This window comes from Argopecten irradians, chromosome 13, assembly GCF_041381155.1.
Source record: "Argopecten irradians isolate NY chromosome 13, Ai_NY, whole genome shotgun sequence".
NCBI classification, from domain to species: Eukaryota; Metazoa; Mollusca; class Bivalvia; order Pectinida; family Pectinidae; genus Argopecten; species Argopecten irradians.
The window spans coordinates 26,262,094-26,290,063 of record NC_091146.1 but is presented as its reverse complement, the minus strand read 5'-3'; the positions used below and the strand labels follow the sequence as shown (position 1 = coordinate 26,290,063).

The 27,970-nt window shown below is 33.9% G+C and overlaps 1 protein-coding gene across 3 annotated transcripts in view; it reads left to right on the top strand.

Moving 5' to 3' along the window:
* Window positions 1-27,970, top strand: part of LOC138306288 (putative ankyrin repeat protein RBE_0997) — a 69,286-nt gene that overhangs the window by 19,854 nt on the left and 21,462 nt on the right. For all 3 annotated transcript variants that reach the window (XR_011205826.1, XR_011205827.1, XM_069246705.1), the window contains exon 5: window positions 24,556-24,633. Coding sequence is in view for 1 of the 3 variants with exons in the window: in XM_069246705.1 (XP_069102806.1) it covers window positions 24,556-24,633 (78 nt within the window). In the remaining 2 variants the exon portion in view is untranslated. The remainder of the gene's footprint in view (window positions 1-24,555; window positions 24,634-27,970) is intronic.

Here is a 27,970-nt window from a genome sequence, read left to right as displayed (position 1 = left end):
ACCTGGATTCAAATGGACCTTCCTGACGAGATTTTCTGATCAAAATGTTTGAATTCCCGATGATTGGACTGAGGACTTTAAAACGTTCTTAAATGAGTTCGCTGCGGCAGATTTATATGTACAATTCCCTGAAAATATTTTTTGATGATAGCCATATCGGGATGTATAGCTCAAATACAAAAAAAATCGCAAACCAACTGTATAATATTTGTCAACATCAGTATTGACGCGATAAGGAAGGACTTTGCTGAGGAATGTGTCTGTTGTGTCATCTTAAGTTTGTTCAAAATTTGTTTTAATAAAGTATTTTACAGATATGAACAGACCAAGTTCACAATTTCGCTTCTTGTGCGTAAGTGACAGTTATGACATTGCGAATTAATGACATTGCGATTTAGATTGATCATATTTTACGACGGGGGTTACTGTATTTCTGTAATTCTGTGTTAGCAGTGTGTCTTTAGGCTTGTGGTTTTGAACCCTATTACAGTAGTTCCATCGTTAGATCATCTATTGTTATTTATAAAGGAGATTTTGATAGGTGTCACATTATTTTAAACACAACTTCTAAAAATGTTATTTTTCATATTTTTCAATTTTCAGGCTTCGGGGAATAACCGTTCAGTTTAAGTCTCCTCGTCGTTGTCGAGAGTAAGAGTGGAACAAATAAATGATCCCTTATATATCAATCGGGTACTTCAATTGTTAAGTGATACATCGTCCAAACATTTAAATGTTAAATATTTTGCCTCACAGATTCTGTATTTGAGCCTAAATATCACATTTATGTTTCTCATACATACACACTTTGTCAGGTAAATTGAAATTTATGATTTTGCTCTCAACGTATTCAACTTAAATCTGAAGAGATTCCATTTTTGTATCGTCAAGATGATAGAATCGGAGTGTAGGTATCAATTCTACCCGTCTAGTAATACTGTAGTGATAAACTGCAAGAGGCCGGTGTATCCATTAAACCAGAAACGAGCTATTCTGAGGATAAACAAAATAATGTGCCGTGTCAAAATATTACAGTTATAAAAATCAGTAGATTTCTCAGTAATTGTGGATATATTTTGCTTATATATATATATATATATATTTTTTATTTTGATATAAGTAGGTTTCGTCTAAAACATTTTAGGTCACCTGAGCCAAAATCTCAAGTGACCTATTCTAATCGCGTTTTATCCGTCGTCGTGCGTCGTGCGTCATGTGTCGTGCGTCGTTCGTCGTGTTTTCGTAAACAATTTACATTTTCGGATTCTACTCCAAAACCGCTGAAGCAATATCAATAAAATTTTGCCCAAACCTTCTAAGGCATAAGAACAATAAAAATTGTGAATTATATGACCCCACCCCCCAGGTAGCTGTGAAAGGGGCCAAAAGCGGTAAAATTGACTAAAATTTCAAAAATCCTCTCCACTCACAGATGTTGTAGAATCAAATACTCTTCATAGATAGAAAGGTCTCAAGGCCCTCTACAAAAAAATGTGAATTATATGACCCTGGGGTCTCCAGTTTCCCCCTAGGGGAGGGGGTTAAGTTTACTATGGTTTATATAGTGAAAACACATTTTGGAGCATTATTTGGTCATTTATAATATGGAATTGTTATCAGAATTATCCCTATACGATGGCCATTGAATAACAAATTTTCCATAACTGACCTCCAGGGGCCTTAGGGGCGGGGCAAAAATGGCTAAAATTTCTAAATTTCCCTGGGAAGGGGTCAAGTTTACAATTGTTTATATAGTAAAACACATTTATGGCATTATTTGCTTATTTTTCATAGGAAATTAGTCAAACTGGGTTAGAATTATTAGCTGCAAATGCTATTTTATCATTGTATCTATATTGATCCTGGCCGACTTCAAGGGGCCAGAGGGACAAGGCAAAAAGGGGTCAAATAGGCTAAAACTTCAAAAATCTTCTTCTGAATTCACAGATATGATGGAACCAGATATTCTTCATGGATTGGAAAGTCTTAAGATCCTTTACAAAAAAACTGGGATATAATTATTAGTCTGAAATAGTATTTTAACACCATATCCATATAAGTCCTGACTGACCCCCAGGCACACAGATTAAAAAGTGAAATTTATAAAATCACTGACACTGACTGACTTCTAGTGTGGATATGTTATTTAACGTTGGCAAAGCAAATTGGAATTTTAAGCGTAAGGTTCAGTAACATAATACACTAACTATCAAAATTATAAACAAACAAAAATGAAATTCTAATACGAAGGTTCAACTTTAAAGTTTATTTTAATTTCTTTTTTATTCAGATTTGAACCAACTTTGCAATGTTCTTTCTCTATCAGCACTCAGGTGACCCTCAATGCCCCTTTGGCCTCTTGTTGATGTGTTTTATCAAAAAAACAAATCATATCTTGAAAACAAACATATAGTTTGTTTGGACTACGCTGTTGTTACGGCGCCATATGCAAATTAGTGAAAGCTGTTCTTTGCATGAAATACTTTTTGTAAAAAATATCGTAGTTATTTTAATATGACACTTTAAATCAGTATGTAAGGACGGGAATATCTCAATGGCAGACCATTACGTGGGGATCTAGGTTATTGATATGATAAGATATATCAGTTATAAAAAAGGTATACAACTACTTTGATGTTTTGTCAGGATCGAAAGGAAACCCCTTAGATATTGACCCCCCACATATACACACAGTGTGTCGTACATGGGATTTACTTGTAAAAACAAAACGACAGTTCATAATTTATGGATACATTTGGGTTTAAATTATTTGACGCGAACGTCACATATGGTATATATTTAATAAACGGCACATATGGTATATATATATAACAAGTCGCATTAAAGCTAAAAAGTCGTACCATTAAATGTAAAAACAAGGTAACGAAGGTTTATCAATTCACACATTCTTTAGTCACCACAAAAGTACTACTTGAAATATTTATACAAATAATTAGCTTGATACAGATAAAACCAAGTTTTGTTTTACAAAGTTGTTGGTGTTTATTGAAGATTATATTCGGATTATATAGCTGGTTTTATACAATACTAGAGGATTACATGGCAAAATTGGAATATCTTTATTTAAATATATGTCGTCTTTAAAAACACGTACATGCATACTAATTTACATGTGTCAAATATTCACAGTTTTTGAGATGAACAGAAAATGTTAACTATCTAATTACTTGATTATTGTGAAATCTCATTTTATTCAGTACAATAACGTATCGATTTATGTATCAGTCCGTTTGTATGAGTTATGTAATTGGTTTCGCGAAAGATACGTGTAGCTTAATCTTAAATCAACATGGCTTAATTCAAAAATCTGACAACATTATTTTCAAGTTTGTTGAAGCTAAGCCTATCATGCAAACTTTGATTTCACCCGGTATCAAGTTTTCGGCAAACCGAACCAAATACAATCTCGACAAATACGTTGTTTATCGATTATACTATCCTGATATTAATGTTAAAAGGTAAGATGTCGTTAGTTGTGTAACATATAGATCGCTATTCTTCATAATCTTAATTACAAAAGTGTGTCATGTGCAGTTCCGAATGCTCTTATTGGCCCGAGGAGGTCCGAGCAAACGGCGCATTCGATCGGGGTTATAGACAATCAAAAATTGCAATAAAAATAGATGTTGTTGTGCTTGTTTTTTCTCTATATCATTTTGAAAATTTTTCATATCAGTTATTTTGCACTAGAACTAGTCTTCATTGGCAGGATTAAGAAATTTAATCTAGACTATTCCTTTACTTGTTTAATGGCTCTGGAACAGGTTTAGATAAAGTAGTTTATCTGTTAATTTGAGATCCAAGATTGGAACCCTTGTCTTGTCATGTATGTGTCTGCTCCTCTTATAATTACGCATGAAAAGTTCATGTCTATATATCCAACATGAAAGAAGCTAACACAATACCGGAGTATTGATTTATTTATTTCACATAATAGAATTTCACCTCAAAACATATACAAGATATGTCTTCTTTCACATTATGTGTATGACACATGTCCAAGAAAAATGTACACCATTATGATGATAGACTAATTGCTAGAATACCAAAACTGATAATGTTTTTTGGTCACATAATTTTCATTTCATCTGATACACACATGCTAAACACAATTTTGCTCTTGGAGTGGTTTCGAGTCAAATAATACTGTGATGTGCCTGCAGCCATTCTGTAAATTCTGTAAAATATGAGGACATACAGATGTATATATTATTCATGTAGGCCTTCCATGTGCCAAAGAAATATGAATTAATACTTAAAAAAATTACAACAATATCAGTTCAGAAAAAAAGAGATGAACACGTTGTCATTCTTTTCTTAGTAACCTAACATAGTATTATTTATAAACCATAGGCCTAAATCTATTAAATGCATGTGTGCACATTGAACATGTACTGAACTTTCAGTATATGTACAGTACTGTATGATTGGAGAGGCTGGTGGGGATATTACCTGTGTGCAATGTACAATATGTTAGCCATAGAATAAAGAAGTTACACATTGTTAATATACTACACGTTTATAGATAATGTAATAAAATGTAATTGTACTTGTATTTACAATGTAAATGTACCCTATTTACTGTTGTCAGTAGGAAGATCTTGCCACTTTGAATAATGTGTTAGCCTAAGATATTCTGAACAGTCAGTATTATAAGTACTAATACTTAGAGGCAATTGTGTGATATCGATGTCAGACAGGGCTCATTTTCCGCATCTGTATCACAAAACACACTCTCGTAAATCATCAGCATGATCATTCAGTCAAGAGTCCAGGGCAGCTGTCCAGTGACGAGTTTAAATAATGAGCTCGACCGTACGACTGCAAGTTGGTCTGTCCGGTTAGTCACAAGTCAGTTTCCTATCAATTAAAGTTATCAAAGTTCCATGATGAACTAATTCTAAATCATCCTGCTAAAGACGGCTGCAAGACGTCAATCTCACCATACACATGCAACACCTCAACCGATATTGTTTACATTTCCGGTCATTGCGCCGATATACGGTATGTCGTAAAATGATACTAATCTTCACTAAAAATAAAGCATAACACTTGGTTAAATGGAAACATCATATTTAGTTTATTTTTTTTTTTACATTACACACCTAAATAACAAAAAAAATAATTCTAAAATGGTTAATGTCATAGCAATGTTGCTAAAGCGTTACGTCCATTAACACGGATCAGTTCACGTCAAAATCCTCACCAGAACAAGAGGCCCAAGGGCCTTAACGGTCATCTGACTACCTTGGCAATGGCTGTATAGGAAATGAATTATATATGGTGTCATGGTATAAAAAACACTTGGTCATGACCATGTAAGGATCAGTTAATGCAAGTTTCAGTCTAACTGCATGGGTAGAACTTCAAGAAGTTAAAATGTGTTTTCAAGATGGCGGCTTTGGTGGCCATCTTGGTTTTCGGTTCAACCCGACAAATAACAACACTTTGTTGGGACAATGTCAGTATCCTTAAAATTATTTGGACAAATTCCAGCAAATCGCTACTGGTAGAACTATGAGAATAAGATTCATTATATTATTTTCCAAAATCGGCCCGGGAAGTGGTGTCCATTCTTGGATTTTCCAGATCAAAATAGATATATTTAAACAACTTGGTCAAGATCTTGACAAGGATCATTTACATTGCAAAAGTATCAGATTAAATATAATACTCGCAGAATTTGAACAAAGTTTCTCATAATTTAAGGATTTTAGAATATTTGTACACCACATGAACTTGATATTAGGTCAAAGTCATGCATTTTCAATAACCTTTGGCAACCTCTTTCATTCAAGCATGCCACAGGCCCAATATATGAGTGACCCTGGGACTCTTTGGTTATTTAGAAGAAGGAAGGAATTACAAATAATTTAAGCCTATTTGACCCATGTGACCTTGTAAAGTAGGGGCAATGGTCATTAATTTTCACAACATTGCGAAGCCCATTCGATCCCAGTCATCATACTGGCCAAAATATGAGTTACTCTGGGCCTTATGGTTATTGAGAAGAAGTCGTTCAAATATTTCAGCCTATTTGACCCTTGTTGACCTTGACATGAAAGTCAAGGTTATTCATTTTCATAACTTTGGTAGCCCATTTCCCCAGCATAGTACAGGCACAATATGAGTACTCTGAGCCTAATGGTTATTAAGAAGAAGTCGTTCAAAGATTTCAAGCCTTTTTGATCCCTTGTGACCTTGAAAGTAAGGTCAAGGTCATCTATTTCACATCTCTGGTAGCTCTTCATCCCAGGATGATGCACGCCAAATATGAGTACTCTGGGCCTTTTGGTTATTGAGAAGAGGTCGTTTAAAGATTTCAGCCTATTTGAACCCATGAGACCTTGGAAAAAAGTCAAGGACATTAATTTTCACAACTTTAATTAGTTCTTTCTCTCAGCATACTACAGGCCAAAAATTAGTACTCTGGGCCTAATGGTTATTGAGAAGAAATCATTCAAATATTTCACCCTTTTTGATCCCTGTGACCTTGAAAGTAGGTCAAGGTCATTTATTTTCACAACTTTAAAAGCCCTTCATCCCAGCATACTACAGGCTAAATATGACTACTCTGGGACTAATGGTTATTGAGAAGAAGTCGTTCAAAGATTTCAGCATATTTGAATACTGCAACTTTGAAAGTAGGTAAAGGTCATTATTATCACAACTTCGGTAGCCCTTCATCCTAGCATGCTACAGACCAAATATAAGAACTCTGGGCCTAATGGTTATTGAGAAGAGGTCGTTTAAAGATTTCAGCCTATTTGACTAATGTGACCTTGAAAGTAGGTCAAGGTAAATAATTGTCATAACTGTGGTTTGCCAACAATCCCCGCATAACTACAGGACAAATATAAGTACTCTGGGCCTTATGGTGATTGAGAAGAAGTCGTTCAAAGATTTATCAGCCCTCCTCATCCCAGCATGCTACAGGCTAAATATGAGTTATCTGGGCCTTATGGTTATTGAGAAGAAGTCGTTCAAAGGAATTTCAGCCAATTTGACCACTGTAAACATTGAAATGTAATTCAAGGTCATTAATTTTCACAAGTATTGGTTGTAATTCATCCCCGCATGCTACAGGACAATATGAGCACTCAGGGGTCTTATGGTTATCTGTAGAAGAAAAACATTCAAAGATTTCAGCTTTTTGATCCCTGTGAACCTTGAAAGTAGGTCAAAGTCATTTATTTTCACAACTTAAATAGCTTTTCATACCAAGCAATGACTACAGGCTAAAATATGACGTACTCTAGACAATATTGTTATTGAGAAGAAGTGGGGTTCCGAGATTTAAGCCTTTTTGTACACTGCGACCCTTTGAAAGTTGGTCAAGGTCAAATTATTATCACAAACTTCGGTTAGCCCTTTCATCCCAGCATGCTACAGGCCAAATATGAGTACTCCTGGACACTTATGATTTATTGTGAAAGATGTCGTATCAAAGATTTCATCCTATTATTGACCACTGCATTCCTTGAAAGAAAGGTGAAGGTAAGTAATTTTCACTATTTTAATAGCTTTTCATCCCCAGGCTTGCTACAGGCTAATTATGAGTATGTCTCGGGCCTTATTGATAATTGTAAGAAGAATTACTGTTCAAGAGATTTCAGCCAATTATGACCAACTGTAACCATTGAAAAGTAATTCATAGGTCAATTAATTTTCACTAATTTGGTTGCCATTTTCATCCCCGCATACTAACAGGCGCAAATATGGGAGTACTCTGGGTCTTATGGATTATTGAGTAGAAGGTCATTCAAGCATTTTAGCACTTTTTTTTATCCCTTTGTGTGACATTGAAATTGTAGGTCAAAGTCATTTATTTTTCACAACTTTAATAGATCTTCATTCCCAGCCCATGCACACAGTGCCAAAGTATGTAGTAACCTGGGATTAATAATTGTTATTATTGAGAAGTGAGTGTGCGTTCCGACGATTTCAGCAGTATTTTGACCACTGCGACCTTGGGGAAGTTTGTTCAAGGTCATTATATTATCACAACTTCGGTAGCACTTTTCATCCCAGGCATTCTGAATACAGGACAAATATGAGTACCTGCTGCGGTCTTAAATGGTTATTGAAAAGAAGTCATTCAAAAGATTTCAGCTCTTTTTTTATTCCTTGTATTTTATTCTCCTGTTTGACCTTAATGTAGGTGCAAAGTCTATTTTTTTTTAACAACTTTAAATCAGATCTTTCAGCCTGACATGCTACAGGCTAAGTATTGAGTACTCTGGATTATATTCGTTATTGTGAAGAAAGTGGTTCACAGAGATTTTCTACTGCCCTATTTGACCAAATGCTACCTTCATTGTATGGTCAAGGACCTAATTAATTGACTCATCTTTGGTCAAATCCATTTAATTCCAGAATGCTAAACAGGCCAAATATGGAGTACTCTGGGCCTTAATGTTTATGATAAGAAGTGGTTTAAAGATTATCTCAGCCAATTTGTACCCCATGGTGGAAACCCCTTTAGAGGCAAGTAACGTCACATGATCAATTTCATTTTTCACAACTGTTGGTAACATCTTCATCCCAGCATGCTACAGGCCTAATATGAGTACTCTGGGTCTTATGGTTATTGAGAAGAAGTCATTCAAAGATTTCAGCCTTTTTGATCCCTGTGACCTTGAAAGTAGGTCAAAGTCATTTATTTTCACAAATTTAATAGCTCTTCACCCCAGCATGCTACAGGCTAAATATGACTACTCTGGACAATATTGTTATTGAGAAGAAGTTGGTCCAAAAATTTCATTTGACCACTGCGACCTTGGAAGTCGGTCAAAAGTCATTTATATTTACAACTTCGGTAGCCTTTCATCCCAGCATGCTATAGTCCAAATATGAGTACTCTTGGCCTTATGGATATTGAGAAGAAGTCGTTGAAAGAATTCAGCCTATTTGACCACTGCGACCTTGAAAGTAGGTCAAGGTCATTAATTATCACAACTTCGGTAGCCCTTCATCCCAGCATGCTACAGGCCCAATATGAGTACTTTGGGCCTCATGGTTATTGAGAAGAGGTCGTTTAAAGATTTCAGCCTATTTGACCCATATGACCTTGAAAGTAGGCCAAGGTCATTAATTGTAACAACTTTGGTAGCCATTAATCCCCGCATACTACAGGTCAAATATGTGTACTCTGGGCCTGATGGTTATTGAGAATAAGTCGTTCAAAGAATTCAGCCTATTTGACCACTGCGACCTTGAAAGTAGGTCAAGGTCATATATTTTCACATTTTTTGTAGTTTTTCATCCCTGCTTGCTGCAGGTCTAATATGAGTACTCTGGGCCTAATGGTTATTGAGAAGAGGTCGTTTAAAGAATTCAGCCTATTTGATCCATGTGACCTTGAAAGTAGGTCAAGGTAATAAATGTCATAACTGTGGTAGCCAATAATCTCCGCATAGTAGAGCCCAAATATGAGTACTCTGGGCCTTATGGTGATTGAGAAGAAGTCGTTCTAAGATTTCAGCCTTTTTGATCCCTATGACCTTGAAAGTAGGTCAAGGTCATCTATTTTCACATTTTTGGTAGTTTTTCATCCTCGCATACTACTACAGGTCAAATATGTGTACTCTGGGCCTGATGGTTATTGAGAATAAGTCGTTCAAAGAATTCAGCCTATTTGACCCATGTGACCTTAAAGGAAGTAAGTCAAGATCATTTATTTTCACAACTTTGGTAACTCTTCATCCCAGCATGCTACAGGCCTAATATGAGTACTCTGGGCCTTATGGTTATTGAGAAGAAGTTGTTCAAAAAGTTCAGCCAATTTGACCACTGTAACCTTGAAAGTAATTCAAGGTCATTAATTTTCACAACTTTGGTTGCTATTCATCCCCGCATACTACAGGCCAAATATGAGTACTCTGGGTCTTATGGTTATTGAGAAGAAGTCATTCAAAGATTTCAGCCTTTTTGATCCCTGTGACCTTGAAAGTAGGTCAAAGTCATTTATTTTCACAAATTTAATAGCTCTTCATCCCAGCATGCTACAGGCTAAATATGAGTACTCTGGACAATATTGTTATTGAGAAGAAGTGGCCAAATATAAGTACTCTGGGCCTAATGGTAATTGAGAAGAGGTCGTTTAAAGATTTCAGCCTATTTGACTCATGTGACCTAGAAAGTATGCTAAGGTCGTTAATTGTCACAACTTTGGTAGCCCTTTATCCCAGCATGCTACAGGCCAAATATGAGTACTCTGGGCGTTATGGTTATTGAGAAGAAGGTTACAGATTTCAGCCTATTTGACCCACGTGACCTTGAAAGAAAGTCAAGGTCATAAATTTTCATAACTTTAATAGCTCTTTATCTCAGCATGCAACAGGCAAAATATATGTAGTCTGGGCCTTATAGTTATTGAGAAGAAGTCGTTCCAAGATTTCAGTCTAATTGACCACTGTGACCTTTAAAGAAGGTCAAGGTCATTAATTTTCACAACTTTGGTTGCCATTCATCCCCGCATACTACAGGCCAAGTATGAGTACATTGGGCCTTATGGTTATTGAAAGGAAGTCATTCAAATATTTCAGACTTTTTGACCCCTCTGACCTTGAAAGTAGGTCAATGTCATATATTTTCACATTTTTACTAGTTCTACATCCCAGCATGCTACAGGTCAAATATGAGTACTCTGGATCTAATGGTTATTGAGAAGAGGTCGTTTAACGATTTCAGCCTATTTGACCCATGTGACCTTGAAAATAGGTCAAGGTAATTAATTGTCATAACTCTGGTGGCCATTAATACCAGCATGCTACAGGCTAAATATGAGTACTCTGGGCCTTATGGCTATTGAGAAGAAGTCTTTCAAAGATTGCAGCCTATTTGACCACTGCGACCTTGAAAGTAGGTCAAGGTCATTAATTATCACAATTTCGGTAGCTCTTTATCCCAGCATGCTACATACTAAATATGAAGACTCTAGGCGTTAAGGTTATTGAGGAGAAGTCGTTCAAAGATTTTCGCCTTTTTCATCTCTTTAACCTTGAAAGTAGGTCAAGGTCATTTATTTTCACAATTTTAATAGCCCTCGACTCAGCATGCTACAGGCCAAATATGAGTACTCTGCGCCTAATGGTTATTGAGAAGAAGTCGTTTAAAGATTACAGCCTATTTGACCCATATGACCTTGAAAGTAGGTCAAGGTCATTCATTTTCACCACTTTGGTAGCCATTAATCCCAGCATGCTACAGGCCAAATATGAGTACTCTGGGCCTTATGAATATTGAGAAGAAGTTGTTCAAAGATTTCAGCCTTTTTGACCACTGTGACCTTGAATGAAGGTCAATGTCATTTATTTTCACAATTTTAGTAGCCCTTTGTCCCAGCTTGCTACATGCGAAATATGAGTTCCCTGGGCATAATGGTTATTAAGAAGAAGTCGTTTAAAGATTTCAGCCTATTTGACCACTGTGACCTTGAAAGTAGATCAAGGTCATTTATTTTCACAACTTTGGTAGCCTTTCATCCAAGCATGCTACATGCCAAATATGAGTACTCTTGACCTTCTGGTTATTGAGAAGAAGTTGTTTTAATAAAAAGTTTACGCTCGGCGGATGGCGGAAGGCGGACGGTGGACGCCGACGGACGGTGCATGATGACTAAAGGTCAACCTGGTCAGATGACCTAAAAATACTTTAAATGCTGCACCAAAATATGTATCATATGTTGTTTCAAGGCATGTTTTACGATTTTGCATTGATTGCACTTCTATTTTAAATGTGGTTTCAACAAATATGAGTTGCACAACGAGAGATTGTTCGATAAATACTTTATTTCGCGTGTTTCGGGTAAGGTTATATTAGACACATATTTTAGCATTACCATTACCGTTATTTTCTGAGATATGTGGGTATGTGTAAATATTTTGAATTAAAGAGGCAAACATAGTTATTCTTGGTGGTTGGGAGATTCTGTTGAAATATATAAAAACAATATTTATAATTATTGTATTAGTGTATCGTTTTATAATGTTTTATTCATGTCGAGCATATTTGACTTTCTTAGCACAAACAATCATGTTACTTCAGAGTATCAGCCGCCAATTGAGATCCGAATTATCCTGATCAGTTGAACGACGTGAAATTATGGTAATCAGCCACTTGTCTTCATAGTGATTTAGATATTTACATCCATACCGTATTCCGCGATCCACCGATATTACTATTTGTACTTTTCCTTTTCAATCCAACATAAAAAGTATTCTAGTTATATCCATCATATTTTGTTACGAAATAATCTTCAGTCTGTTTTTGTTTGCTTTTGGTTTTTTTGCTGTTTTTTGTTTTTGTTGGAATTTTTTTCGTTCCAATTAAAAAAATGATTTTTTAGAACTCTTAGCATTCACAAACTTTAGCTCTAACATAACGTTATTTGCCGATATATGCAAATATGTTATATGATTATGTGAATGTATCTGCTATGCATGAAAACAGAATTTCTTTAGAAAATATTATGGGTTGAAAAATGCAATCTTCGTCTATTGGGTTGGTGGTTGATTATGTTAAAATCGACATTAAAAATCAATATTCAAATCCGACGATTTGAGATAAAATATATAGAAAACTACTGTATTCTAAAGGAGTCGTTTTTGCGATTATCATATTAGTGTTTCGTTTCATGCATGTGTTCAAAAATATATATTCGTGTCGAGCACAGTTGATTATCGTTCTATAAAATTATATAGTCGTATTTGACTTTTTCGGTACAAACAATCATCATTATTTCCTGTATCACTCGACAGTTGATATCATCAATACCCTGATCTCTTAGCAGGAAAACGACTCTACTAAATTGTGGTAATCAGCCATTCGTCTTGATAGTGGTTTAGGTATTTACATCAATACCGTATTCCGAGATCCACCAATGATACTATTCCCACGTTTCTTAATTCAGTCCAACCTTAATAACAAGTCTTCAAATTTAGATGCCATGGAGTTGGGATAAGATGAACGAATGACAAAGACATATCTTAAGATTTTTCACCGATTCTTTAGAATCAATCAGAATGACCGACACCCATGTATATGCCTAATAAAACTTCAGTAGTGATGTTAAACCTCACATATCGAGCAAATTGTCGGATAAAATCGTGATTAAATACTTTTAAATGAAAATGGGGTCTGACAGGATGTTTGACGCCATTAGATATTTAAGATTGTTGTATGTTTACGGCGATTGACAGCTTTAGCGCGATACTATAGCTGTTCGAAAATACAATTATATTTGTATTAGCTTATATTTGGACCTTGCTAACACCAACTCCTTGTGATCGTGAAGCAATGAGTAGCTGATTATTTGTATGATGGTTAATATTATGGAAATCAAAATAGTTATTCACTTTTCAAAAATGAAATGAATTGCAGTATAACTATATATATAACCTTGGTAATATTAAGACCTTTTGTATCGTATGATGTGATTTACATGTGTAATCACTTGTATTGAACAATGTTTTGGATTATATGCTGATTGTAATTTAGTATTAGATATAGATTTAAATAAATCAATATCGAATGACATTTAATATGTGTACACTGTCACCTCCAACAAACAGGTAATCACTCAGCGTTAATATGCAAAGGTGTTAAATGTACGTTTTGATATGTATTATACATATTGGAAAAAAATACATGGCATTTAAATACAATTTGACTATTGAATATTATACCAACCATACTTATACACTTTGAATTCATTATCAGAATTGATGTAATTGATCATTAAATTATTTAAAAAAATCATAACTAGGAAGCGATATATTTTTAATTTCCATGCAAAAATAGATCTATCATTTGTATTGGTATAGTTTTCTTTTATTTTTGTGCAAATAATTATAAAAAAGAACAGTCGGGCAAGGATGGCTAAAGTCGGTAAAAATGGTGTGAATATATCCAGTATAATTTCTTATGGAATAGAAAAATAAACTTTCTCGTCAAAATCTGTCGGCGTAAGTAGAAATTAATTTAAAGTATAAGAATCCTAAAACGTCCTCCCGGCTGACTATGTCCGTGGTTACATTTCCACGCAGCCTCGCTTTCAATGCTTTCAACATTTCTTTATTTCAATGGTCAGAACTGGAAAAAACCGTCGTATTGATATGTGAGAACTTTTGGAAGGCCAATGAAAGCATTTAGACTGGTTTTCTTGCCCGACTATTCACTTTAACGATTTGATTTATCCTGTTGCATTCAAGATTAAAATATGAGCACATCATCTGTAGATTAATTCGCTGTTATGCCGTGCTCTGGTCCATGATTTATTTGTTCTAAGGAAAGTTATGATAATTATTCTGGTTGATTTCATGGGGGCATATAATCAGCTGAATATTTAATACATCAAAAAATATTTATACCATAGCCATTAACATTTATTACGTACATCTCAAAAAACATAACAATAACATTTTTAATTCATAACGCATTACATTTATAATCAGAATCCTTGTTACTAAAACAATTCAATTTTATTCATTTTGGATGATGACAAAAATAAATTCTGCAGATTTCACACTGATATTTGAAAATTTGCCTCCTCAAACCTCAGTTGTAAGATCAAGCATTATCTATCAAGTTATAGGGTATATCATAGATACATGTTTTAAGTGACCATGATTTCTGGTAGGATGTTTGACTTGGTGGCCGCGTTGTCATATACGCGATAATATAGCTATTGCAAAATGCATTTACTTTTAGTATATTTACCATTATTTTTTGTGATAAGCGTATATATACATGTAAAGCGAATAGTCGGGCAAAGGAAACCAGTCGAATTGCGTTCTTTTGCCATCCAAAAGACATTGACAGATTTGACCAATGAAATAATGGGGAAGCCCCATGTAAATTTAGCACAATTCTAAATATAAATTCGCCTAACTCATCGAAAACGAAGCTGCGTGGAAATTTCGATTTGTGTGATAAACTACTAATGTGGTATGTAAATTGTTGTTTTGAGATAAAACATTTGATGCAAATGAAGTATTCTTGTATTAATGGTAATGCTCTGTAATTATTTGTATAAAACCATCCTTAGACATGGAAATCGACACAAATATTCGGCCGACGCAGAGGTGGGGCCCCGGCAAGGTGCAATTATTCTAGCATCGCAATCGTCGTATTTCATATCAACCGAATCATGAATGTTCAATATAAATAATCGTAACATAACTTCCTATATAAAACGATACGAAAATGTTCCATACAACATCCATGCATGTAGCCGTTAAAGATGTGTATTCCGTTTATCCTGTAACCATTACGACATTCAAAACTGGGTTTCCCTCGAAACGAGACGCTTCTTTGATATAGAGGAAAAGATTAATTCACAAAACCGTGGGAAATATGTACGTACATTCACAAATAGTATCAGTAATCATATTCTTTGTGCAATATCACTGAAACAATATGAAAAATACTCAAAAACAATAATTACCCACTAAAGATGTACTTTTCAATGTATGCCTTTGCCATGAGTCTAGAAAAGATTACACCGCCATACGAGATCTCATATATCGCAAAAAGGACGTCATTCACGTGAATGTGACATCAACTTTAAGTGGGACTGAATGTCTTGTTAATAAGGATAAATTTCGTGGTCAAATAAGAAAATGTTCAGTCAGATGTGAAACAAATTCGCGTGATCGTATTGACGGATCAAGCAAATCGTATTGACGGATAAAGCACCAGTTTAACCCGGCAATAGTTATCCGTCAGTATGTTGGGTAGTTGCAGGATAGCAAGCTTTAAATATCTCCATTTTCAGATTATACTATATCGATGTTTATTTGCATTAAACTTGCAGGGCCATATTTATGGAAAGATGACAATAATTCGGTATAATTGAAAGTTGTCTTAGTAAATCAAAACGACGAACCAGCAGGCACATGACGTCACATAGACGTCAGAAAGACGTCAGGATCCAACGTTAGATTTTGGTCAGATACAAGTTGGAGGTGAAAGTTTTTTAGACGTCAGAATCCGAACTTGCATAGACTTGTAATTTAACGTCAGGTTTTGACGGGATATTGACATTATATGTTGACGTGTTAATTAGATGATCCATAGCTAGTTTGTCCTTTTAAATTGTCAGTGATAAAAATGAATGCAAAAGTGCAGCCCTTCAGGATATATCATTTTTTTATAAATTAAACTCAACAGCACTAGTATTGTTAACATTAAATTAAGACACTTGGCACATTTGCATTCATTTTTACGTCTGACTTGAATAAAGCATTTCATCTTGAGGTACAAAGTGATATTAAAAAAAACACAAATTTATTCAAATTTTTTTCCTAAACAAAAATGCATGGTGTATGTCTATTAAACTTCATTTTAAAATGTCATCTTCTTACCACTTAATATCAATGAAACAATATATACTTATGAAAAATCAGTTCAATGCCTTTGGAGATATAAATATAAATAAGACACAAAACGCATCGGTAAGATCCTTGAATGGAAAGACGCAACACTGTTCGTCACATTCGGTGTTCACACGTTCCCTTGTCTGTCAGAAATTAATATAACTTTAAATTTGAACTAAGTGAAATGGGAGTATATTGACATCAGTCTCCGTGCATTCATTGTTTAAATATCTGAAATCATGCAAGAAAATACTCTTTAAATGAGTTAAAAGCCATTGTTACAATCATTAAGACTTTTTATTGATGTAAATAGTTAAATATGTATACATTATTTACAGTACGAAATACACACACATGCCCAACTAAACACAATTGGTTTCGTCATCTTCGCCGAGTATCCGATTACATAATGTGATCTCTGTACGGTCGCTTGACTATTATATTGGCGAACGTGTGCATGTACATGTAAACGCAATATCTGAGAACTTACCTTGGTTGTCTGTCCTTTATCATCGTGTCACAAGAAGGAAAACGAGAGGAAGTTAATTTCCTGTTAATGCTGTTGCCGAGCTGTGCAAAGGCGCGCGCACCTAAACAAAGGAATTAAATGACCGCTCGAGTGATCGGAAATACGGATTGTTTATATCAGTGTATCAATAGCAATTTGAATTTTGAAATGGTATATGCATCCACCAAGCACCTATAAACAATAATGTTTTTCAATACAAAAAAAAAAAACGAACAATAAATGAACAATAAATGAATAATATATTGAAGTGTAGAACTAGTCCTGACTCATTTATCTTCCTTGCAAGCGTCAGAGAAAGACCGGAGCGAGATAATCATTAGTTTAATTCCAAATGTTGCTATTCAAAAATAAAATACATTTTCTGACATAAAGACCTTCTGCGATCAATATGAACTATATTTGTATGATTTTTGAAAAAAAAAAAAATCTATCAAATTTAATTGAAAACTGACGAAAATCCGACGTCATATAGACGTCACATTGGACGTCGCCTACACGTCGGACGTTGACGTCGCTGGGACGTTGTATAAAGGTAACCGAGGTCATGACCAAAATCCAACGTCGCTTCGACGTCAAACCGACGTCATGTGCTTGCTGTGAAGTGCCTTTCGCGTTTGTGTTTACGTTGCTTTTTGATTTGAAATAAAGGAAAGTACAATGTTGCCAGATAAATGCTTATGATATGATATCACTGACAATTTTGCGCGATTTCACAAAAGGATATAATTGTTTGATGTCTTACGATTCCAATCAGGATGTCGTCTTCGGTGCTACTGTCCTCAAGTGGTCATGTGACTCTCAAAGGTAGATACATTAAACTTGGTATATAAATGTGTAAGGTGCAGCCATTTATCGTATGTTTTTATGTACCCGAAAAAACTACCTCTGTTACATTCGGGACACTAATTCTATGGTTCTGTCTTTGATAGTTGCTACCCTTGTAATATGATAAATATTGGTATTGTGTTCTTAAACTCACGCAAGAGATAACTTATTACCGGTACTTTTATTTGAGTTAACCAGACATACATATTTATAATACTCTATAATCTCGATAATAAACCTGAATCCAAAATAGGTCGGTCTTGAAAGTAAGCCTTCGATTTCTTACAGTCAAATGTATCTTGAAAATATGCCGGCTTTGAAAATAGGCCGCTCTTGAAAGTCAGCCTTGCATCCCTTGCGATTCCTTGCAGGGTAATTGTCTCAAAAAATGCCGACATTATCTTATCTGAAGTGTGAACATTGTAAATCGTTATAATGTTCTGTAGTGTTCTAATATGTTATTTTGATTTAAATGGCAGTGAAAAGCATCGAGAGTGTTACTGACCTAACGATTTGTTTAGGAGAAAAAAGGAACATTATAAATTTTTGACGGTAAATTTATTCTGTAAATGTATAATTGGTTCATGTATTGTTATTTTTATGTTGTTTGTTTTGATTCCAACGCCAATAAAAGGTTTCGAAAGAAAGTCGATCCCGTAAGTAGGCCTATCATGCCTTACAGAATATCTCATGTCGAAAATAAGACAGCCTTGAAAATAAGCCAGAGATTTCCTACTAAAAATATATAAACCGCGGCTTATTATCAAGATTTTAGGGTAAAAATCAAGTTTGATTGGTGTGAAGCAAATGCCAGAAGTATGTACACTAGTTTGGTCTCTTGTGGAAATCGATTTCAAAAGTTATTTTGTAATTACCCAAACAGCGCATGTCTAAGAATATTATCTTCATACATAACCATTAAATACCAGTTTTGAATCAGATAATTATTAATAGAGGAAAACAATATCATTTCGGTTTCAAGTAAGATCTGCGAGTAAGGCATACATATATTCGTAGCACTAATTTTTTAGTTTTTATATGCTAATAAGCGTCGTTGCTGGATGTGATTCATTTTTATCACATATTGTTCTTCAAATAAATTAATAATTATACATCAACCTTTGTAATAAAAATTGTAACACTTGGTCCCAGCCGTGTCACATTCCTCATCAAGACCTACGGCCTTGATGATGGTCATTTCCGGAATTATTTCGCCATGTCGAAATAATACTCATTATGCACCAGATAACGGAAGACATGCACCTTAAAGAATCCATGAAAGTTTGTCATTAAAACGAAATTCTTACGATATTTTATATTGAATGGTTGATCACTGCAAATCCCAACATGATCTATCGGCACTTATTTCCGTCCTGGTTACATTGGTGTCATCGAAGTGGATGGAATACCCCTCCCAGCACTCTCGTATAATTGTTTTGTGCATCTTATTTAATACATATTTCGGATCCATTAACATTTATCACGTATATTTGGAAAAACATACCCAAGAATGAATAAGAGAGGGCTGATAACTCATGCTGATAATTCGTACAATGAGTTATCGTTTATCGTTTCATAAAAGTGAAATAGTTTAAAGGGACTAAATCATTATATTTACATAGATTTCTGAGGGCTTTTGACTTCATACAAACGTTCTTATACCTGAAGTTAGAAAGTTTTCAAAATAACAACATCATATTTGAAATATTGACAATGTTTATCAACGTTAAAATATCGCCAAACACAACAAGAAACTGTATCTGTAGACATTGTATGTTTATAACGGAAATAACCGAGTGCAGCTTTGAGTTCAAAATCTCATCTGGCTTATGGATATAGATGTAATAACACCACTATAAGAGGCCACTTATATTACATTTGTTATATTGGTCTGATTCAGTGAAATAGCCTTTAAGTAAATCATTGACAAGTAAATCAGCAAACGTTCCATGAAGCTTTAGAGTATGTGATGGAAATATGACAATAAGTGAGAGGTATTTTCACCCGTTAATTATATATATATTATACATGTATACAGGTGTATAGGTACTTTAGCAAACATATACATTTTACATAGGTCTACAATGTAAATGTAAGGTATATCTTTACTTTAAATAGATAAAAATATACATATTATTTAGACATATAGTTAGTTTGATTTTTTAAAGAAGCTCCATCGCTGACAAATGTTTTTTTTTTCACTATGAAAAATAGGAGCAGACGATTTAGTGTTTTTCTTCAGTTACAAAAGTTAGTTACTTTACACTATTACCACCATTGAAAAAAATGAGCTTCAAATTTTAATTCAAGTTAAGATATGAAAAAAAAATGAAATCCATCCCTAAAAAAATCTATGGCACTATATCCTATATAGAATTAAGTACAAATTGCGCATGCACCAAAGGCAAAAGAATTTATTGTATACTTGTTTGTGATAATTATACATATGTACACGATTAAACACCAGATATTGTTCAAATGATGAATATCATTTATGCTCTGTCGGCGTTGGAGCATCTTAATTAGATTAGATGGAAACAGGTTATATAACTAGTGACATGTAGGGAAATGTCCATTAGACGAATAGACATTATAACTAGGGATATATATATAGGGAATGTTCATTAAACGGATAGACATTATAACTAGGGATATATATATAGGGAATGTCCATTAAACGGATAGACATTATAACTAGGGATATATATATAGAGAACGTCCATTAAACGGATAGACATTATAACTAGGTATATTTGATACATAATTTGTTTACACCAATTTATAATTAAGGCAATATAATATTTTCCACTATTGTCCCGACTGTTCAATAAAACATTGTTATATTGCACAGTTCGAAGCTATATTGCACGCTTCCATAGGAACAAATCGCTGTAGTTGTCAGAGTTGTCCGAGGAATCGCGTGTAACAGTGAGTTACGTTATTATGACGTCACAAAGGTTCATCCTCGATTTCGCGCTTGCTTTATAGATCTCGAATCAAGCACGTCATGTAGTCGTTTATCGAGCAGAGGACGGACACAGCGAATGTATTAGATTAAAAGGCTGCATACAGGTCTAATGATGTTAAAGAAGACAATAAGACATTCAAACCGGAGTTACAACGTGACGTACGTGTGTAATACGTCAATCTTCAAGAGGACTTGAAGCTTCTCCGTACGGTACGATACTGGTGATTTTGTTAAGTGATTGTCGTATTCGTTTTATAAAATATTCAACTAAAGCCAATAAAACCAATATTTCATGGGTTTCTGTGCTTTAGTTCATAATATTTACCCCTCCGTGGTGGTAATCAACACATATTATATAACATTTGTTGATTTCCACCATCTCGGGCTAAATATTATGAACTAGAGCATAATAACCCATGAAATATTTGTATAATTCCTTATTATAAAATTTATATATTAGGCCATTTTTTAAAACCCTAATAATATTGGCAGGTTAGCGGACTAGTACCTAATATCATGACAAATGAAAATGAAATAATGGTAGAAGCAAGTATTAAACCATATAATATAATGAAAACCTGTACACTATATGAATATTTAAAATATAAACTCTTCACAAAACTTTTGCATACGTTTCAATTTTCATTAGATTTAACACAGAAATCAGGAACTTGTAGTCGATAAATTGGTGTTTTCAGTCGATAGCCGACATGTCCTTTAGACAGATGAGATTTCCTTCAGTGAATGTTCCCACACAGGAATTGTTTACCTCACCGAAAGATAATAATATGAGATAGTGACTAGGTCGTTTCTATCTATTTCAAGTTTTTTCTCCATTTTGAACAAATGGTTATACAAACTTTTTTAATTTTGTTATTAAAACAAAGTACACAATTTTAACAATTATTTTCAGTTCTATAATTCGTTTTATCTTTCATTACATTTTTATTACGTTTTTAACGATCTAGTCCCTTTCACTATTTAAGGTATATAATATTTATTTGTAAACGAAGCAAACTGAGCTATAGATGTCCATCTCCTGTTGAAAAACAATTTAAATCGATTTTAACACTTTAATCCGACACTGGGATATATAAAATATAAAAACCGAAGGGTTTCTAAAACGTTATATGTGATTACTATAATAGTTGTTTATCTTATATATATAGTTATATTTATTTTCCTTCCGGATGGGCTTCATATCAACTGTATGGTAACAGTTGGTAACAAGCTGATAACAGTTTATTGCGGAAATGAAGGGAAAAATCCGAGAATGGCGAGAAAACCCGACTTTATCAGAACGTCACTATTGAGACGTCGACGTTACGTATTGATGCGGAAAAAGATAATCCGTTGGAAAATCAATACATTCGTACATCTTAACATGTTATTTCATACAAAAGTCTAAAAAATAAGTAATAGCATTGATGTCAAAACGTTTTAACTTCATCGGGGTATGAAATACATTTTGTTTGTAAACTTTTATGATAATCTGCTGGAATAATTCACAGTTTGTAAACACATTTCTTTCATAACTCGATGAAAAATAGTGACACCAATGCTAAAATATATATAGTCTTGGTATTATCAAGAGCTCAAATGTCATATGATGTGGTAAGACATGTATACTTATGCAACATTGTTCTATCTTTTATGTGTCGATTTATCAATGTCTTGTAAGACGTGTATTCTGGTATTCTGAAAGATCCAAAATGTAAAAGGGTTGTCTTCAAAACTATTACACTGCGCTATTATTATTCACTATCTTATTATAGTTAGTTTTGCTGTATGGTCATCTGTCCGATACAGATGACAACATACATACCGTAAGAGATCGAAACCTATCATATGTAATATTAAATGGTTTGTTGAAACATATCAACACAGTTTTAGTTGGGTTTTTTCAGTTTATTTCTGGTACACAAATATAAGGTGTATCAGCAAAGAAAGATATTCAAACATGTTCTCAATACTTCAGTTCTAATGTTTCACCAAAACATCTATATAATTACGCGTTGGTCGCAAAAATGATACACATGATAACTGGATTTACACTCCGCAATCCGCAGTGGAAGACAATCGAACGAAATGAACGATCGCGTAATACTAAACGTACGTACACATAACGAAATACAAAACATGTAATCTTGATAATGGCAGTAAGCACGGAAAAAGTAAGCCTTTACATACTGTATTTCCAGTACGCACAATTTCTGGTTAACTTATCAAAATAAAACGTTTTAACATACTAAAAATTGAAATATAAAAACAAGAATATAAATGATCTTTATTATTAATATATTGTTCCGTGTTTTGTGTTTAGTTTAGTTTGATTGACTACATGTGAAATATTCATCACTCGAATATAATGATGATCAACCGATTATAACCCATCAGTTTATACAAATTCTTTCCTGTGTTGTTAAACTTTTCTATTTTCGAAATCATATCGAATTATATCTAATATATAATTACAAAATAACATAAGTCAGTATGGCTTATATGTGTAAATTTCTATTAGACTAATGCAATATTGTCTATGATAAGCATTTGATATATTCTACGAAACGCTCCAATTAAGATCACATAACCCGGATCTAGCAACATGAAACCGATTTACTAACTTTTTGTTACCAGTCTTTGTTCTTGGATTGAGTGTGTGAACCTCAGAGTGGTTTGAAAAATTACAGCCATACTACGTTCCTAGATCGGACGTTTCTACGATTTTTAAGATGATATATTCAGTCTACTATCGGTATTAAATATGGTATTAAAATATTCATGTTTTGGTATCATACAGTAATATTAATATGAAAAAAGTGATACAGGTAATTATTGTGTTTCAAACTATCTCTATAACCACCTGCAGTCATTGCTTTCGATTAGTGAAATCTGTATTGCTAATGCATCGAAATCCATAATGTTAATTACTAATAAGGTATATTGTTGTCCACGCTATCATATTACTTTACGGGCCGATAGGTAGCATTATAACTATGACGTCAAACTATAAATGTTGAAAAATGCATAAATAATAACCATTAAACTTTAATGATAAGCTAACTAATTACACTTTAATGATTCCATTCCGTCGGGATGTCGTAGATAATATTAATACAAAGCTTGATATGCATATATGACATTTATTACCTGAATTAATTTCTATTTGTTTTTATACTAAGTCCAACTTTCTGATTGGCAGATTCTTTTTTTCATAAATATAAACTTTATTTATTTTACATCGATTACGAAACAAGTTATACAACTTATGTAAATCACTCTCGATGACCCGGATGTAAGCGCGTGAGGGATACTACTATGAAGAAAAATTCCGAGAATGACGAGAAAGCCTGACGTTATCTTGACGTCACAATAGAGATGTCGATGTTGCGTGTTGAGTTGAAAAAAAAAATCATTGAAAAATCAATGGAATCCTATGTTTTATTTTATCAAGTAGTCTGAAAAATTAAGTATAAGCATTGATGTCACATTTTTTCCTACTTTATCGATTTATAGAATAAATTGTGTTTGCAAACTTTTGTGAAAATCCGCCACATGGATTCACATAGTTTACAAAGAAAATGTCTTTCGTATCCTCATAAATAGTGATATCGATGCTTAAATAGATATAATCTTGATAATATCAAGAATTCACATGTCATTTAATGTGATAAGACATGTATAATTATGCAACATTATTACGATTTGTTAATGATCATACAATAACGTATGACAATTATGAAGTTGGAGGGGAGAAAATTAGATAAAAAAAATCTAAATAAATTCATGACAATAACATACCATTAAGCCATATCACATTATTTTAATTTCAGGTCTTGAATTCCGCAATATGGTGGAATACAGTAGACTTCGTTAAAGTGTCACTGGAACACGGAGCAGATCCAAATGAGGTACGATATATTTAAACGCGTTATTTTTATTTCTAAACAATTACTTCAGAATCAGTGGTAAGGTTTATGTATCGATAAAACGGTGATTTGTAACACGTGTATTCTAGTATTCTGTCACATCCATGCCATGTTTTATGTCTTTGTGTAGTTCGTAGGTCGTACGTCGTTGATTATTTGTGGTGTGTGAAGATGTAGAAGTGTAGATGTAGAACTCAAACGAAGACTGGTAAATGTTCTCGTGTATTGTATTATATAAGTCGACTGGCCTAAAACGGTAACAACCGTGCCTTAAATATGTCTAAATATCGGTTGATTGAATCCCATTTTATTCATTATTACTACTTGACCATTCAGATAAGATGGGACACATTCAGATAAGATGGGACACGGCAGATCCCGTGTAATTCATGATTACTCTTGATCAGTTAGATATGATATGACACGACAGACCCCATCCAGGGCTAACAGTTACGATCGTTGTTCATGTGGTAATACACAAACATTATACATCAATAATGTTGTATTCGTAAAATTGTTTTAATTGTGATGAAAACTAATGGGACAACTATAGTATTGTTGTATGGAAATAAAAATGAAGAATTTCATATGTTTTCCATCATTTTCACAAAAATGAGATAGGACGTAACTGTCATTTCTGTGGTTTAATAGTATTTCAGCATGTTTCAATCGAATATAAAAATGTGTTTATTGTTATTATGTTGGCTTGGTTACTCTATCTATATTCAGCATATCATGGAATGTGTAATTTTGGCCCATTTTGGATACCTGAAATCCAGTTTGGCCGACATATGTGTCTCAACATGGAACATTGGAGTGTCATATGTGCAAACTGCACTTTATATTTTTTAACTAGACATTATTAACAACAAGGTACTTTTATAACAAATGTGCGTATAAACTGAACTGTGGAGGGTGTAATGGAGGATCTACCTGTTCTACTCACCAACACTAAAACGCTGGATGCAAGTCGCTTGTACAATGTTCAGTCTCAGCTACTGCTGGTTGGCATTTAGATTATGTTTATAGTATTATGTGTATAAAGATTTTATCTCATAGCTGTAGTTGTAACGTTTAATTCTTTTTCTTCGATTCGTATAGTGGACTTTACTTGTACATAATCTATACATTATGCATGTCTAGGTAACATGATATTCTCGCAATCCAACGATATATTATTCTGGTATATCCTTTGCATGTGCTTATATAAAACTTTTACATTATTTCATTGTATTTATTTTCAATAAATAGTTAACAGTATGTTCGTAGATACGAACACACATTTGTGGTATGGTCCTCTCGTCGGAGTCTAATCCGCGTTAGATTTGCTTTGAAAGAACGCGGCCCACGTGACCGAAAAAATCTTCGTCGGTCATTTAATTTTAGTGGGAACACTGCGAAATACCACAGAATTTCCCAAGTCCGTCTTGTGGTACGTTTTTTATAAAATTTGTTATTTTAAACCAATAAAAATTCCCATTTGGATTCCAGAATGATTAATCAAAATATTTTATGGTGTTAATAATTTTGTCAACTTTGTGCGTTGTGCGCGCAGCAGTGTGTGTGTATGTCTATGAAAAGGTCAGACTATTTGCATGACATTTGAACTATAACACTAAGTTATTCCATTATAACAGAATTTTCGCCACAGGTCTATAACTATTCTCAGTAAGTTAGATGCACCGCCTGGATAAGGTTATGGACACATAATTTCAATTCGATTTTGACTGTAGTCAATCTCACTGATTAGCCAATATAGCGGTTATATGACAGATAACATGTTGTAGGTGTTTTCTACTCAATTAGCTTCCGCCATGGAACGTATATCTTGTGTATATCTTTATACATCAACAGTCTCTCGTTTATATCAATACATGTACGCACATGCACACTATGCCAACATTAATAAAGCTCACATCCATGCTGATTTGTGATAAATAATTGTTTTAAGAGTACGAGACTTGTTTTTTTGAGTAACACATAATATGCAATAAAACGCTCCTAGCGAAAAAAGTAATCAGGATTAACTCTAATTTCTATTTTTGACGATAATACTTAACGACTTTTTAAATACATAATAATATCAAATACATGTAATCTCAGTACTTGCAAAATTAATTTTCATATCTACTCTTTTACAATTCGTTTTATGATAAGTACGCATCGCAAATTTACGCAAATATATGTTATAAATGTCAAAAATGTCAAATGTATCATTGTTATATATTGCTATGTATGGTAAAAACATAAGGAAGTAATCAAATATACAAACAAAGCTGGGATATATCAGCAAGCCCTTTTCGAATCATGAATACTTGGTGGTTAGCAGGTTAGATAACACTCTATTACCTTGCAATGTGTGAGGGGTTGCTGGCAGATTAAGCTCACATAACAAGCTATGAATAATTTACGATAAATGATTGAATGATATGAGTGAATTACAGCGGTATATTATGTAGGATAGTTTTCCTTTACTAGAATTGAATAATGACATAATTTATGCTGACGAAACGCTCGTGCACCGGAACGTTATATTTAGCGTCACGGCACGTAAAACTCGTCATTCTTCATTTATGCACGTGTACATACCCAAAGTGAACCCTAGGTTTTAATAATTCTTAGTGCAAGCTTAGGCCTTGATCACACACTTGCAATAATTAGTCATCAATATTCAAAGTTATAAATATCGTGTGATTAATTATTAGTTTTTCAAGCGAAAAACCTCATTAAGAGTTTTTTGTATGTTTAATAGTGGAGTGCACAAAATATTGAATAATTGGTCAACACTGTGAACCTACCTTTGTATGATTTTTTCAATCAAGTTTTCGTCAACTAACCATTCTAACAAACCCGAATATTTACTTGCCATAAACCTGTTCTCATAATAGTTATCCCTGTTCTAACCTATTTTAGTCAGAGCTTTAGGGACACTTATAGACAATGGAACTTTGAATTGTTAACCCTTTGACTGTTACATCAAAGCGCTAGAGGGGAAAAATCGAGAATAATTCTAATAATTGCATAACAATATGATCCATATAGTCAGTTGCTGTAATTTCGGTTATTTAAATCTATTATCGGATTACCAGTAGGTAGGGTACGCAGGCGGAATTATAACCAATTCTTGCTTGTCCTGTACTTGGATGCTATGATATAGTACCCTTATGTCACATTCTCTTTAATCGATATTGGCTGCACAAAGCTCATCATGTAAACAGTAAAAACCACGATTTGTCGTGTATCTGATCCTGTATGTCTTAAGTATCTTGTTGGCTATGCTTTCTAATATCATCTACATAGAAAATATTTATTTATTTTA